Below are 17,086 nucleotides of genomic sequence, written 5' to 3' on the forward strand. Positions count from 1 at the left end.
GGGGGGGGGGGGTTAGACAGACAGGTGGCACCATGGCCCGAATCGGGCGGGGGAGGAGTGTGACAAGGAGGGCATGGCTGGGCCATCATGTTGCATGTGGCTGCATTGCATGTGTGTCTGTGTTCTCACATTAAACTTAAGTTTACTGTTCAGTCTGTTCCCGCCTCCTCCTTGCCCGTACTTGTACTGTTACACATTAATTTACAGGTTTAGCTAATTCAGCTACACCCTTCAGAATTTTACAAGAATATATCAGCTCTGTTGTTCTATTCAATGCAAGTGGTCCAAAAAGCATACAGGCAGTATACATGTAATCATTATGACTCCAGTTATTTAATCCATGTCTTTAGAAGAGATATGATAGGTGTGGATGAGAAATGGATCATTTAAAGAGAGGAGAGAGAAGCAAATCGAGGTTACAGTGAGGCACTTACAATGTAATTTTATTTAAAGGCAGAAATTACAGCAATTATTGTATAGCACATTTTAATTCTTCTGTTAAAACTTGTGTATTACTTTTGAAACCGTAAGTATTTTACCGTTTACTGATTGGCCCCTTTCACTTTCATTGTAAGTGCCTCACTGTATTCCAGATTTTTGAAAGAAAAGGAGGGACTAGCCGAAATACATTTTTATGGTAAACAACATTAAGTCACAATGCTGGTGATTGAGCTCAACTTGCATTGTACTCTGAATATTCCTTTAAGCAGTGGCGCAAAAAGTGGGTATGCGCTATATGCGGCCAAAGAGATGGTAAAAAAAAAAAAAAAAACGAAAGAAAAATTCCAATTTATATAAGTTTTATAACATTTATATAAAAGTTATATAAGTTAAATATAAAAAAGTTATATACATTTTAGAGGACTAACAGGCTAGAGTAGGCGCCGGCGCCCTCATAAGATTCTATCATAGAATTTATTTTGACAGAAGGGTAATATCGCGACGCGAGCGCTGAGTGAGCAGCAGGAGTGAGTTGTCGTTAAAACTCAAAGATGGATAAAGCAAAAAAGCTGTCGAGGGCTAAAAACAGAAAAAGAAAGAGTGAAAAGGAGATGCGACAGCAGCTTAATAAGTGGATGGTGTAAGGCAACAGGTAGGATTTAAAGTGTGACGTCTGTGCTTAGAAGCTCGCAAATATTCATGTTAACAGACTAGCTAGCGTTTGCTAAGACTGGGAATGTAGCAGCCAGAATATGTTGCTAGCTAGCTTAGAATATGCAAAACCGAGGTTGCTGAGCTGAAAACTGAAAAATATAAGGAAGCATGTACGAAAAATTACAAGAATCTGGAAAACAACTAATGCAATATCTCTGGTTTACCATGGAATCATGCATAGATTTGCTAGCAAACTTGGAGGCTTGCAAATATTAATGTTAACAGACTGGCAAGTGTTTGCTAACTTAATGCAAAATAATGTTGCTGATATTTACATTTAGATTTTGGTTAAACCCTATAGGGTCACATCTCTCTCTCTCTCTTTAAAAATCTGTGCTATGTGTGTGTGTGTGTATATGTATATATATATATATATATATATATATATATATATATATAGCACAGACCTTTAAAGGAAGAGAGAGATGTGACCCTGTAATTACATATCTATATATGTGTGTGTGTGTGTGCCATATTTGTACTTTTTAAAATCCAAAATGTTAATGTAATTTCAACAGCAGCACAACCTTACTGCATAATAGTTGTCTTATATGATGCCATCACTAGGCTGATTTAAGAATTGAATTTAGGCTGCTTTATTTAACAGTGAGTTCATTTCTTTCAGGTGTGAGGATGGTGGATAAGGAAAGACAGGGAAGGCAACAGGTAGGTCTAACATTAGGTGGAAGTGTAGAGGGAGCCACTTGATACCAACAGATTAATTTATTAATATTATTGATATGGAAAAAGTAATATGGAAAATCTATTACATAATGTTTGTTTGACAATGTCTTAGTGGAGAAGAACACAGGCAAGGGGTAAAAGAGACAGACATGATGTCGGCAATGGCATCAAGTATAGAGGAGACCAGTGATGACATCAGGTAGGAGTTATATTAGTTAGACTACACAAAACTAAATGTCCAGTATGGTGTGAAGTTATGTTGACCAACCTATTTTCCAAATGTAACAGTAGCCCTGAGAGTTTTCCTGACAATGCCTATGACAGTTGCCTCTGCGGAGAGATCATTCAGCAAGCTAAAGCTGATAAAGACATACCTTTGTTCCAACATGAGTAATGATTGCTTAACCAAATTAGCAGTCATTTCAATTGAAAACAGTGTGGCACGAACCATTTAATTCGATGCAAAACTAGATAAATGGGCAAGTGAAAAGGCACGCCATGTTACAATTTAGTAGAAACTAAAGAGCGCTTTTGAATGTTTGGTAGCAACATTGTTACTTGGATTGGGCATCGAGAATCGGTGACTGACTAGTTCTAACTGTTTATTCTGTTTGTTACTGTTTATTCTGTTTGTAACTTTTTATTATTTGTTAACATTGTTAATAATATATCTATATCTATATATATATATATATATATATAGATATATATATATAGATATATATAGATATATATAGATATGTACATATATACTGTAGGCCTACAGTGGCTGTCTGATATACTTTCAAATAAACCTTTATTATTTGAAGCCCGTACATGATGATGTCCGGCAAACTTATTTATTTATAAGTGGGGTGTGGGGTGGGGGCGCCAAAATTGTTGCTGCATACCCCTCTAACACGGGGTAGTTGCGCCCCTGCCTTTAAGGCGATGTGTAAATAAAAAAAATACATAGTGAGCTGCCTAGTTAGACAGCTCTCTAGTTGTTGAGAGACACCCAGATTCTGCTGTGACGTCGACGTTTGTGAAATCTGAGCGGCTTTCTGATTCTCCTTCAGTGTTGAATTCATCTTCACCTGAAACTTCACTGAACTGAAATCGGGGCAGTATGGGAGCATCGTCCAGTCTACTGGATGAAAATACATCCAACTACATAAAAGGTATGTTATTGTAATGGCTATGAGACCAGTAAGTAGTGGTTTTAATATTTATTGAAAAAGAAAGAGTTTGTCGAGTTAGCGCGTGCAGGAGCAGCAATGGACGTTAGCGTATTTAAGTTGTTTTCTGCTGTACTTAAAGTATTCATGCTTTGGATAATTTTATCATTTTGTTAAAATACAAAAGACAACATCCGCAAAAAGGATTATTATTATTATTGTAGATAACCCATTACAGTAAAATGCATGAAATGGTGTTTCGCATTACACCCAATAACGTGACAAGGTTATCCTGTTTTTTCATCAGTGCCAGGGAATACAAATGGCACTATCATATGACAGTAAACTTAAATGGTGTCTGTGGTTAATGAAGAAGCAACTGCTCATAGCCCCATGATGTTTCTAAAAAACAAACTGCAAACACAGCATCTCTACAGTATATTTAATGTTTGTTTAAATGAAACGTATAGTCACAGGTGTTTACGCACGTTCCGTTGTCAAACAATTCTTGCTAGTGTGCTAGTCTGTTTTGTGGTATGAAGTGTGTTCATACAGAACTGGTTCTGCAGGTCATGCTGTGTCATACATTATGTGCATATGGTAGACAAAGCGTCTTAACATTTCATGAGCTAAAGAATTCAAGACTCAAACGAGTTATTTCTAAAACATTAACTCTTTCTCTCTTATTCACAAAACACTTGTTTTTTAGAAGTATAAATGAAGAGACATATAATGCCAAAGTAAAAAAAAGAGAGCAGAGAGAGAGAGAAAATGAAGCTCTTTACTTTAGCTCCATTGTGAATCAATTTTCTTATGATAGATGTGAATGCCATAGCTATCAGCTGTCATCTACTGTAATTTTAGTCACGTTACATAATGTAAGAGTCTCAAAGCCTATGAACATTTTTACACAAGGCATTTTTGGGTGTTAAATCAAAATGTTTGTTCTATTTCAGGCAAATTTCTAGATTCCCCTACACACATAGGCATTGAAAAAAAAATTTTTTTTAAACATAATTGAACTTTTTATATAAGAGATATTCTGTCTCTCTTGAAATTCTTTGATAATTGTATTGCAATACGGTACAAGGTCTGTGTGTTACTCCTAACACTGCTTTAGCAATGACTATATTCACAATAAACGCATTTCAGTTTCGTAACAATTTTATCAACTTTAATTGAGTAATTTTTAACAAAATAAAAAAAACAAAAAACTTAATTTAAATTTTATAAAAAAATTACATATAATCAATTTGATGGAGTTTTGTTATGAAATTGAAATGTGTAAATCTGAACCTTAAAAATAACTTAATGTCATCAGGTTGTTTCATATATAAACAAAAATAGTTTTAACTTGAATAAAACCATAAATGTTACCACATTGTTACAAGAAAAATTATTTAAAATGTTATTTTCCTAAGAAAATTAAAAAAAATGCTTTCATTAGAAAATAACATGTAAACAAAACAGAATGTTATTAAAGGTGCTACACAACAGTGAGTGGCTAGGTGAACAGGAGTTTTGAGGCATAGCTATTATTATATAGTGAATTGCAAGACTGTTTTGACCAATCAACATTCATAACCAAAAATTTGCATTTTAGAATTAAAATTATATAGGCTAGTAATTTAATTACAGTAACAGTAATAGTAATATGCTCATAGGTACACACATTGTAACATTGACTTTTAGTCATACCTCATTAAAGTAATTTAGTCATGTCACGATATGCCCATTTGTCAAAAAAAAAAAAAAAAACTGGATTGAAAAGAATTTGATTCTGCAATAGATCTAATAGGTTTCAAAATCAGAGCTTGTTGAGATGTTCAGGTAGGGAGGGCGTGGTCTGATTGGCTGCAAAATCCATTAATATCCTCTGTTTAAAGCAGCATTGTATTGTTCAGCTAATTTTGTAGATGGCACTAGAGGAAAAAACAGGTTTCCTTTGAGAGATCCTTTGAGCCTCAGAGGCGGTGTTAATTTACACAATCTCCTCTTTCACCTTTGGACTGAGCTTATTTCATAATTTGGACCATCAATTTCCTCTCCTCTGATTTTGGATTGTGGCCACTTTATTACAAGCTGTTTGCATCCTTTGTACTCATTAATTAACTGCATTCTTCTCCATTGAAGCCCAAAGTGGAGTCCTCAAAACATGATGATGTCCTCAAAACACAAAATACATATTATACTATGAGACATAGTAAGTTATGAAGTAAAACTCAGATCATTTTATTCCATGTATTTTGTGTTCATGCTGAGGAGGTATAAATTAGTTATAGAAGGGGGGAAATATTAGACTGTTTACCTGCAAGGCCAGGCTGGCTGTTTAGATCAGAAACAGTCTACCTTTGAATAACCTGTATATTCATTGAAATTCATTAAAAACAAGACAACCTTTGAATTTCTGAGCATTCACAATTGGTATTTAAAAAAATGAAACTGACCTCAGCAATGTGTTGTGTTACAGGTGAAGTGGATGTCAAATTTCAGGAGTTTGCACCGATTTATAGGAAACAATTTTCTTTGCCCTTCCTGTCCCAGATCCAAGATGAACTTGAGCAACGCAAAGAGGAACACACACAGCTCCTCAAACAAAGGGTATGGTACAGAATCGTGAACCTCACAGATTGTCCTCCAACAATTTAGAATAACTCTAAAGAACATAGGCATGAGTATCATTCAGTCATTGATTATATACTGTTTATTGACTTATTATGTCTAATAACACAGGAGCCTCTAGATGCAGGACAGATACTTTATGAAGAGCATGTGCTGTGCTTTGATGATAGCAGGAAATGGAAAGACAGATTTGTTGTGGTGCGTGCCAGTTACGTCCTCGAGTGCCACAAAAGCTACAAGGTGTGTGTTCTACCATCTAGAAATGAACATTTGGGGTACCACAAACCAATAACATTTATTGCAGTGTCTTCTACTCCCTGTCCTGCAGACATTTATGAAAGGTGTGCCTGCACTGCACAGCCTTCTACCTACAGGGGGCACAATTCTGACTACAGAAGATAAGTACATGGAAATGGTGGACCAGTGCTGCCCTTGCACTAACAGTAAGTAATAATAAAAAATAAGAATCTGATGAATACATTAAAGGTGAAAATAAAATGCAAGTTTGCTTAGACCTAATTTCAGAATCAGAATCAGAAAAAGCTTTATTGCCAAGTACGTTTTTCACGCATACAAGGAATTTGTTGTGGTGTTGTAGGTACCATGATGTATCAGACTGATCTCCCTGTGAATTCAGTTACAGTTGGTTGTTAATTCTGCTGCTGGAATCAGTACGTGTATAGCATGTTTTAGTAGTAAATGTCAATCCCTATCCCTAAACCTAATCTTCAGTGGATTATGTGCAGTGTTTGCCTACTGAAAATCGAAGCATTGCCCCCAGTGGCCGAAGCTGGAAGTGTTGTTAAAAGTTTGGGCACATGTGAACTCCATTTTCTGGATAAACTGTCCTCAGAGAGCACCAAATGGAAGTTGTATTTTTAGTAGTAAATTATCTAATACAATAAAAAGTAATACATATTTTATTAGTCCTACGCCCAAACATCAACCCTAAACCTATCTGTCAGTGGAGTAAAATGTAATCTTAGAGGGAAAATGCAATCTACGACTCATGTTAATAATTATTTATGTAAATACAAATACTTCCTGGTTTCCACGGTACCAGAACCTGTCTTTGAGGCTGCTTGTGCAAACACAACAGTATGAATGCCACATGAACGGGTAAACACATTTGAGTTGATGCAAAAATGTCTGATGGGAGATGGCGCTTGTCGGTAATTTCAGGTTACCCGTATATTCGGAAGCAACATGTCGATTTCCAGTGTGATCATGTTGATGGTATTCACAATCTACAAACATATTGAAACAAATAATATTCAACTATGAAACGGATATAGCTCTAGTCAAGAAATGGTGCAATAAAGTTAATCGTAAACATGAAAAGTAATGAGTGTATGTGTGTGTGTGTGTGTGTGTGTGTGTTTTGTTGCAGATGCCCGGGAAGATTTTGCTCCCCCTATGGCGGGCATGCCAGGGCAGTTCCCTGTTTATCTTAGACTTCCATACCGTCAGGATTCCTATTTCTGTTTCTGTGTGAAGGAAAACCTAGTTAAATTCATCTCCATCTTATCTGATTGTATTCGCCACCAGAACAAAGGTATCAACTCCTTTGCATTCAATACACAGAGTGATTAGAACGTTCACAAAGGTGACACGTGACCCAGTGAAAGCTGTGGCGTCCTACTATGCCTTACTCTACATAGGCCTCAGTAAATTACATACCTTAGGAAATATATATCAGCATACTTGAACATAAAGGAGGGAACAGAAAAGAGATAAAAATTAAAAGAATGCTATTGTGATAATGTACACCTTCAGTATCTCTCTTTCACTTTCTATTGCACTATTATATTCAACAGACTTTCTAAGGAAGAAGACATGTGAGGTTAAAGCCTTCCTCAAAGCCCTTCAGATATATAGGCAGGAGAAAGGCCAGTATGAATCGTGGGATATGCTCATTGGCAGTGATGTGCGGGTAGGTATCCTTTCACATCGGTGCTGGCAGTCTTTTCTTTAGACCTTGACATCATGTCAAAAATACTCTTTACAATGTTCTAAAAATATAAATCACCATCCTTTACCCCAAAACTGGGGTAAAAGGCCCCTAGGGGGTTTAAAGTAATATCGTGTAGATATAGTTATATATTTAGTAGATATAGGGCACAATCATTCAAATAATGCAAATAACTTTGAGACAGCAAGATGCTTTTTTGAGTAACATATTGTCATTTCAAGTAAATTTGGCATTTTATTAAATCTCAAGTATTCTATGAATAAACTAATCTCTATTATGAGTCAATGTGAGCCCACTTTGAACATTTTTCACAACAAATATATTCGCCCCACTTAAGAAAAACAGTTTGTTTAATAGGGGGATTTAGACCCTGCAATAGGGGGGCTTTTTACCCCATAAAATATCCTTACACTTATTGGACAGTAATTGAAAAATGTTTGATTTAATGACCTTAAACAAAATTGATATTGATAAATAAGCATTTTTTTTTTCTCAAAAGAAATGTGTTAATTTCAGGGATTTTCATTAGCTACATACATTTTCAAAATTTTCAAAATAATAAAAATTAGATCAAATTGCCTCAAAATCAACCATTAGACACCACATGCAAAGATCTCATGGAACAGTGTATAGTGACAAACAGGTGTTTAGGAAAGTGCTGTGGTAGTTTTTGTTGTTATATAGTATTTTGGGAGAAAATAAAACCAAAGAAGCCTTTAGCCCCGTTGTACCCTACAATTGGGCAGTTGTCACCAGCAATATTGTTTTCCCCTAACTAAATTCAATGACATTTATTTGTATTGTGCTTTTCACAATACATGTTGTGAAGACACATTGGGAGAAAGCTCTTGTTTCAAGCTTTCACATATAAACATTTACTTATATAACTAAATAGTAGATTTTTTTGCATTAAAATTGTTGGTTTTTGAAGAAATGCATCTGAATTTTATTTCAGTTTTTGGAAAAGAGATACAACTTCCATCCCACATATGAAAGCCTTTCTTATTCACAGATATGTTGGTATTTTCCACAACCCCAGCCTCAGTGTTACATCAGTTACATCAGGACAGAGAGTTATGTGGAATTTGAATAATGCTCCACTAGCACACAGGAAGTTTCTCTGGGTAGTTTCACCTGTTACAGCCATCATGAAAATTAACTAACGATACACCAAGTTTGTCTCACACATATTAAATAACTAATACTGGTATGAAAAGGAAGCTTGGGAGAACAGTAAATAACTAGTATGTGCACAGCTGCAACAGCACATCAAGTGTTTAGCAACTACTTGGTGGAAGAATTTTTAATTCTGATTATTAATAATAAATGTAACTATTTATTTGCATATTGGTGTCTTTTATAATATTGCTTCTGTTGCCAGTTTATAAAAGAAATAAGCCACCCAAGGCCATGCACTACAAGGCTTGAATCAACATCAGATGAGGGGATGTTCATAGGCACAATGTGTGTGTCCAACCCCCTTTAATGTGGTAAAAGCATGTCATGGCTTATTACTTAAGTATTCCATTTTAATTACAAAATTGTGACCATATCGCTGTATTCAGTTAATTTAAATACACCACAATTGAGTATTATTTGGTTATTGTTTAAGAAATGACTGAAATGAATGATAGATCTTGTTGTTTTAGGTTAATAGATCATATCAGTCCATTGTTCATTTCAGTCTAGTCTGTGGTTTACACAAGATGGTTTAGCCAAGTGTGGTTTAGAATTGTAGTGTTTTCTCTCACTAGTTATTCAGGATAGCTGCATGCACATGTAATATTTCTGAACTTGTGCACCTGTGTTCAGGCACTTGCTAATCTGTTGATGGAGGACTTCGTGCCCTACCTGGAGAAGGAACTTCTGCCATGTCTGAAGTCCACGAAGGCAGACAAGAGGAGAGTGTGGTTTGCGGTATGTGTCTTGAACAATATCCACATTATCAGACATACAGTACAGTAATGCTCTTTTTGGAAAGGCCACAGTGTCTACAGGTCTTGCTTACTGTGTATCAACTGCTGCCTGATGCCTGTATTTCCTAAAGTAGCCATTACACCTACAGTAGATTGCTCCACTAAGCGTTGTAGAGATTGTACAGATTGTTCCTGATATTGCTTTGAAGTTCTCCAGACTTGCATTTGACAGTTGACACCACACACCCAAATAGCTTTGGGCCAGGGAGGCCAGAAATTTCCCTTTTGTGTGTCTTAAAGGGCGGGACAATCTAGAGATATACCAGAAACACATTGCTTTCCAGAGCTGTTATGGACTGACAAATTCATCAGTGAGAAACAAAGAATGATATAAATAAAACCTATGTAAAAATAAAATAATGATAATCAGTGACCCTTGACCTCTGCAGACAGTCAAGGCTGCTTATTACCTGGTGCAAATGCAACTGATGGAGAGACTGCATGCACTGAAAGAGGAATGCAAAGAGATGGTGAAACAGCAAGGGGTGCTCATGCGCTCCAATATGGACCAGATCACCAGCTCTAGAACTTTCCTGGAAGGCGAACTCAGAGGTACTCATGAACACAGTGTGTGTTTGTGTTTGTGTGTGTGTGTGTGTGTGTGTGTGTGTTTGACAACATGAGTTTTGTAGTAATTTATAGCTTCTCTAAGGCCACTAAGGAAAACACATTTTAAGAACTAAGAATATGTTCTCACGATTTTGTAATCTATACTCTAATGTGGCTTCTGTTAGTGTATGTAGGTGTTCATCAGGGTTTCTAATTTCTTCTCTCCACTCTGCACCCAATGTGTAGCCATGGTAACTGAGCCAGCAATGAAGTATTGCACAGAGCATGTGCAGCCTTACCTGCCAGCTATCCTGGAAGAAGTGATGGTGCCCATCAGCCTGGGATTCACAGAGGCCCGGCAGTTAAGCAAGAGCATGATGGAGCAGCTGTGTCAGGACTTCCAAGATGCTGAGCATAGGGAGGAATTCATAGAGGTTGGAGAAACCAACAAACTTGAAATCTTCATGATGTGTGGAAGCATTTTACATAAACAGATTAGATCACACCAAAAGTTATATTCTGACTTAATTTCTTCTGAAGAATGGAAAAGAAGTTTTTTCATACAATGAAAGCCTATATTGCTGTCAAGACGGAAAAGTGACATAAAATAAGTCTATGATGTCCTACAGTAGCTTTGTATGAAAAAAGACGGAAATTTAAGTCATTATTCACTGAAAATCTTTCCGTCCATAGTAGTGCTGCTAGCTGATCCGCACTTCTGTATATTTAAACTTGCTGTGTCGTGATTGGTCATGTGGCATATTTGAATATATTCAAACATGAATGAGATTTCTATTTTTAAGTATTTTTTAAAAACATTTTCTACATTAACCTTTGTCCTTGAACATGAATATTATTATAAAGGGTTAGCCTATAAAGAGTAGTGATAACATTGAAGTGATATCCTATAGGCTCTTTTTAGAATGAGTACGGCTAATTTAGGAAGCTGTTATGAGAAAGTGAGTGGACTGGCAGATCACATTCAAAAGCTGCAGCAAACCTTCAACTATTCCACCAAACGTCTGGAGGACAGCACAGAAATAGACATACAACAGGTACACAACCTGTAGTGTTTAACTCCTTTCATGTTGTATAACCTGTTCTAAACTGATGTTACACACTCTGTAGTTATACGGTGATTGATTCTGGGCTACAACGTGTCTGTTGTGTGATTTGTTCAGCTGATGGAGAATGCAGAGTACACCTTTGAGCTGCTGCTGCGAAAGGCTTTGGAGGACCCATCTGTCAACTTTCCAATGGCTATGCAAAAGGCCAAACACAGAGTTCTGAAGGTATGCATTTAACTATACATTTACAAACACTTGTGTGTCTGATTGCTTACCTAATTGACTTTATCTGTGTCCAACAGCAATTTGACTATGACAGTAGCACAGTGAGAAAGAAGATCTTTCAGGAGGCTTTGATCAGCATCACCCTACCCAGCATAAAGAAACACCTGGACACATCTTTCAAAGAGGTACATTTCCTGAGATATTAGAATCAATCACATCATGACAGATAAAATAACAATGAAGTAAGAGCCTTGAAGCAGCCTTCAAATCATCTGCATTCTACATTGGTTCTTTGTTTTACATGGTGCAAATTCCAAAATAGACATAGTCTTCACCCCCCAAAAAATGAAAACACTCATCATTTACTCACCCTCTTGCCATCCCAGATGTGCATGACTTTCTTTCTTCTGCAGAATACAAACAAATATTTTTTTAGATATATTTCAGCTCTGTAGGTCCATACAATGCAAGTTAATGGCGACCAGAACTTTGACGATTCCAGTGGTTTAATCCATATATTCTGAAGCTCTATGATAGGCGTGGGTGAAAAATATTTAAGCACTTTTTTTACTGAAAATCTACACTTTCGCTTCCACATTCTGGTGTAGAAGTGATTTTCACATTCACATTTAGACACCTAATGGTTGCGGCTGGTCAAAGGTGGAGATTTATAGTAATAAAGGACTTAAATGTTGATCTGTTCCTCACCTACTGCTAACATAGAGTATCGCTTGACATGGATTACTTTTATTACCTTTATGTACTTTTTGGACTGTCTTAATCCTGGTCACAATTAACTTGCATTGTGAGGACTAACAGCACTGAGACAATCTTCTAAAAATCTTCATATGTGTTGTGCCGAGGAAAGAAAGTCATACACATCTGGGATGTCATGAGGGTGAATATATGATGAGAGAGTTTACATTTTTGGGTAAACTATCCCTTTGCAATCTCCATGCAGGAACTACCAAAATTTCAGCAATATATATTTGCTGATTACTCCAACTTCATCAGTGTGGAAAACGTGTATGAGGATATTCTCCAACAGATACTGGAAAAGGATGTCAGCATGGGTATGTCACATGATCTTGCATAGATGTTCTTCACATTAGTCACTATAAAGTATAACACTTTTAAATATTGCTGCATGTAACACAGTTGAAGGATGGGCAAGGAGGAGGCGAGAACCGGCTTGTCAACATAAATTATATTTTAATGAGAAACTCAAAAACACATAAACAAACACACATGACGGACATGTCCGTAATTCTCTCTCTCGAACAATCGTCACCGCCGCCTTTATCCTCGCGGCCTCATCAGGCTGATTGGGGACCGGGCGCCGATATTCCGACCGGCCCGCCCCTCCGCTCCACACTCCTCCCGGCGTTATCTCAGGCCGGGTGCCACCGGCATGACGCATACCCCCCTATCCCTGGGGCGGGTGTATCTTATGTCCCGCGTGGTCATCCCCGCCTTCCTCGCCCTGGGAGGAGACAGGAGGGAAGACAACAACAACAACAACAAAAAAAACAAAATAGGCGAGGAAAAGGCCAACACGGTGCGACAGGGAGAGAGAGAGAGAGAGAGAAAAGCTCACTCACCGGTTCTCTGATGTACCGTCGCGTGGTCCTCGAACACTCCTCCACACTCAGGCGGACGACAGCCGCTCCAACACCGGGCTGAACCGGAGTGAAACCGCCGACCCCAGCGGGTAGAACGCGCTCCGCTTTCTGGCAGCAAATGGGGACACTCCTCCGCCTCTGGCAGCGGCTCTACCGCCCGGGCGGTCGGAGAGTTTCTTCCCTCCTCCCTCGCGGACGGCGGTCTTCCCTCGACCCCTCCGCGTCTCTGGGGACGGCAGGGCACTCCTCCGCCCCGCAGCGGCTCCTCGCTCCAGGCGGTCGGGGTATCCAGTCCCCACTTGCCCCGCGGACGACGGCCGCACTCCGCGATCCGGGCGGTCGGGCTACTCCGCCCCCGGCAGATGGCAGCGGCGCTCCCTGGGTGGACGGCAGTGTCGAGGACTCCGCGACGGGCATCCCTCCTCCTTCCCGGTTTCGGCACCAATGTAACACAGTTGAAGGATGGGCAAGGAGGAGGCGAGAACCGCTTGTCAACATAAATTATATTTTAATGAGAAACTCAAAACACATAAACAAACACACATGACGGACATGTCCGTAATTCTCTCTCTCGAACAATCGTCACCGGCCGCCTTTATCCCTCGCGCGCCTCATCAGGCTGATTGGGGACCGGGCGCGCGATATTCCGACCGGCCCCGCCCCCCTCCGCTCCGCTCCACACTGCAGAATGAGCATTAAAACTACTGTACATTCATGGATTTTTAAAATACTGTAAATGTGCTACTTGATAACAAATATCAAAGCAAGTTCTATTTATTTTGTTTATTTTTATGTAGCACAAACACACTTTTAAACAATAGATATAGTGTTCCAAATTAATTTAGACACTTTATCAAACTTGTGGATGTCCATAAAACTGTGTCAGGGATTAACTTCCATTAAGGGGCAATATTTGCACCTTGCATTTTTTACCTTTATGAGGGCATGTGTTTCCTAATAATATAAAAATAATAATAATAATTAAAAAAAAAAAAATCTTCAAATTAATCTATTTATAAAATTATTATAGCTATTATTATATCTTATGTTTTATGCAAGAATATGTACAGTATACCTAGGCTGGGAATAGAATATATATATATATATATATACACACACACCGGTGGCCAAACGTTTGGAATAATGTACAGAATGTACAGAAATTGGTACTTTCATTCACCAAAGTGGCATTCAACTGATCACAATGAATAGTCAGGACATTAATAACGTGAAAAATGACTATTCAAATTTGGAAAAAAAATTCTGAACTACTTAAACTACTTCAGAGAGTTCTCATCAAAAAAATCCTCCATGTGCAACAATGACAGATTTGCAGATCCTTTCTAGCTGTCAGTTTGTCCAGATACTCAGGTGACATTTTACCCCACTCTTCCTGTAGCACTTGTTATAGATATGGCTGTCTTGTCGGGCACTTCTCATGCACCTTACGTTCAAGCTGATACCACAAAAGCTCAATGGGGTTTAGATCCATAACACCCTTTTCCAATTATCTGTTGTCCAATGTCTGTTTCTTTACCCACTCTAACCTTTTCTTTTTTGTTTTTCTGTTTAAAAGTGGCTTTTTATTTGCAATTCTTCCCATAAGGCCTGCACCCCCGAGTCTGCTCTTTACTGCTGTACATGAAACTGGTGTTGAGCAGGTAGAATTCAATGAAGCTGTCAGCTGAGGACATGTGAGGCATCTATTTCTCAAACTACAAAACTTTGTAGTTTTGCCATTTTTTAACCTAATATTGACCTTAAGACATGCCAGTCTATTGAATACTGTGGCAACTCAAAAACAAACACAAAGACAAAGTTAAGCTTCATTTAACAACCAAATAGCTTTCAACTAAACTATTTATTTGATTATCTAGTCTCAAATTAGTAATTTAGCATGATTACTCAAGGATAAGGTGTTGGTGTGATGTCTGCTGGAAATGGGGCCTGTCTAGATTTGATAAAAATGACTTTTTTCAAATAGTGATGGTGCTGTTTTTAACATCAGTAATGTCCTGACTAATTTGTGATCAGTTGAATGCTACTTTAGTGAATTAAAGTACCAATTTCCTTTTGAAACAGCAAAATCTGTATCATTTGTTTGCAGATGCCATTTCTTTTGATATTTTGAGATCAAATTAAATGAACTTCAGACATCTCTAAGTGGACTTGAGTGTCATAAAGGGTCATCATCACAGAATAGGAATTTTAAAATTATTTGTTTACATTCATAGCACAAAGATTGATCTGAGATTTATCGAAAGTACAATTCCCAAATGTGACTTGTGCTTTTGATTGGCAGTGGTCAAGGAGGCAGCCAACATGAAGAAGTACAACCTGTTCACAGAGAGCCAATACAATTTAAATCTGTCCAACCCGTCCTCCACCCCGCCAGGATCCAAACCCAGCAGCCTGGCCCATTTAAAATCCCCAGAGATTTTGCGCACAGCCCTGCCGCCCTCTCCTTTGCTAACCAATGGCCGGGCAGTAAAAAACTCCTTCAACAATGAACTACAGCCAGCAATGAAAGTGGCTGTTCAATCACCTGAAAAGTCAAGTCCAAAGAGTGAAATTCAAGCCCAGCCTAGTGCCACACTGAGCCAAGCTCTGCCTGCTGCGGAACAATTTGATGTGGGAGAGAACACAACAGTCCTAGAAAATAGTATGGATGATGTATTTGTGACTGCTGAAACAGTAAATGAGAAAAGAGCTGAAAAGACAGCAACCTTCATTTCCACGGACACTTCAGCTGAGATTAAACCAAAATGTATACCTATAGCAAACACAGCAAAAGGTTTGGCCATCGTTGCCCCTGTTGTTAACCTTGACCCTAACCCTTCTAGTTCAACAGGAGGTGGTGCAGCTTTCTCAGACTTTGATAATAAACACTCCGTAGTAATCAGTCCTGTTTGCATGAAAACAGCAAACATTATTTCCTCTTGCTCTGGAGGTGATGCTGTATTCACAGCACCCCCTGCTGTAACGGAGGACAACAGCAGGGCTGCAGTAAAGACAGAGGTCACTTTAGATGACCCAGTCACAAACAGAGCAGGGATAAGTGATGTCAGTGTGGTGGAAAACAAGTATCCGATAGCAGTTTGTTTATCCACTGAAGATGCAGAGACAGATGTTCTTCAAACCGCTCACAACATCTCCAAAGCATTGGGCAACCAGCCAATCACAGATCCAGAACACACATCAGAATGTCTGCCTTTATCAAGCCCAGAGGATGAAGTCAAGCCCCTGGACTGTGTGAAGGCGATTCGTGATCTGGTACTGAAATAGAGGATGTGGTTCAGCCTTGCAAAGACACTGGGGAAAAAGTTCCACTTGAAATGTTCAAGGAACCAGAGACTATAGTTTAAGTCTCAACCAAGGCTTAAAGGAATGTTCCAGGTTCAAAATAATTTAAGTTAAATCGACGACATTTTTGGAATAACGTTCATTACCACAAAAAATACTTGTGAATCATCCCTCATTTATAAACAAATGAATACAAAAAAATAACTATTACAGACATTCACAATAGAAGTAAATGGGGCCAGTCCATAAATGTTCAAATTATTTAGAAAGGTTTTTGAAAAGCTTTTAGACTGTAATTTTATGTTGTATAAAATATTTTAAAAGTGTTTCTCACTCCGAGGACTATTTTAATGGCATAAATGTAATATAGTTCATCTTCTTACATGTATTAATCTATTGTTTTAAGATTATATACAAATAAATTTCTAGGTAAGCATTTGAATAATATGTGAAATTTATATTACAAAAAATATTTATTTTCCTTTAAAATGAGGAATCCTTTTGGAAAGAATATGCCATGTTCTTATATCGTCAAAGTGGATTTCAACCTTCAAATAACACACTCACAACTATGAGCAAACAATAACTGTCACTCATCTGCCTAAGTTACTTACCCAAAAAGCAGAGCTATATCAGAATGAAGCTTGACTGCTTACTTTAGGCCCACACTGTAACCTCGAATGGTTAGTCTTCCATGGAATCTGGCTCTGTGACATATCTACAGTGCAGTGCCATTTGTTGTCATAAATCTGGG

The 17,086-nt window shown here is 38.0% G+C and overlaps 1 protein-coding gene across 2 annotated transcripts; it reads left to right on the top strand.

Annotated features, from left to right (window-relative positions):
* Positions 1–1,949: 1,949 nt before the first annotated feature.
* LOC127624092 (protein Niban 1-like) lies at positions 1,950–16,760 on the top strand. 2 transcript variants are annotated; one of them, XM_052098742.1, is made up of 15 exons: positions 1,950–2,038; positions 2,898–2,999; positions 5,467–5,597; positions 5,730–5,858; positions 5,947–6,061; positions 7,009–7,173; positions 7,436–7,551; positions 9,403–9,507; positions 9,956–10,118; positions 10,362–10,549; positions 11,027–11,170; positions 11,297–11,407; positions 11,485–11,592; positions 12,369–12,480; positions 15,332–16,760. In XM_052098742.1, exons 2-15 carry the CDS (start codon positions 2,948–2,950, stop codon positions 16,312–16,314), a joined length of 2,622 nt encoding a protein of 873 aa, XP_051954702.1. In that variant the 5' UTR covers positions 1,950–2,038; positions 2,898–2,947; the 3' UTR covers positions 16,315–16,760. The 2 variants fall into 2 exon arrangements, with proteins under 2 accessions (XP_051954702.1, XP_051954701.1); XM_052098741.1 differs by lacking the exon at positions 1,950–2,038 and having other exon boundaries at positions 2,865–2,999.
* Positions 16,761–17,086: the final 326 nt, after the last annotated feature.

The sequence above is a fragment of the Xyrauchen texanus genome, chromosome 30 (assembly GCF_025860055.1).
Source record: "Xyrauchen texanus isolate HMW12.3.18 chromosome 30, RBS_HiC_50CHRs, whole genome shotgun sequence".
NCBI lineage: Eukaryota > Metazoa > Chordata > Actinopteri > Cypriniformes > Catostomidae > Xyrauchen > Xyrauchen texanus.

What these genes read in the sequence shown, in the direction of transcription:
- LOC127624092 (XM_052098742.1), top strand. Translation starts at nt 2,948, where the DNA reads ATGGGAGCATCGTCCAGTCTACTGGATGAAAATACATCCAACTACATA. An exon ending in CACAGCTCCTCAAACAAAGG is followed by an intron (nt 5,598 to 5,729) that starts GTATGGTACAGA and finishes CTAATAACACAG; the next exon opens with GAGCCTCTAGATGCAGGACA. An exon ending in ATAGGGAGGAATTCATAGAG is followed by an intron (nt 10,550 to 11,026) that starts GTTGGAGAAACC and finishes GATATCCTATAG; the next exon opens with GCTCTTTTTAGAATGAGTAC.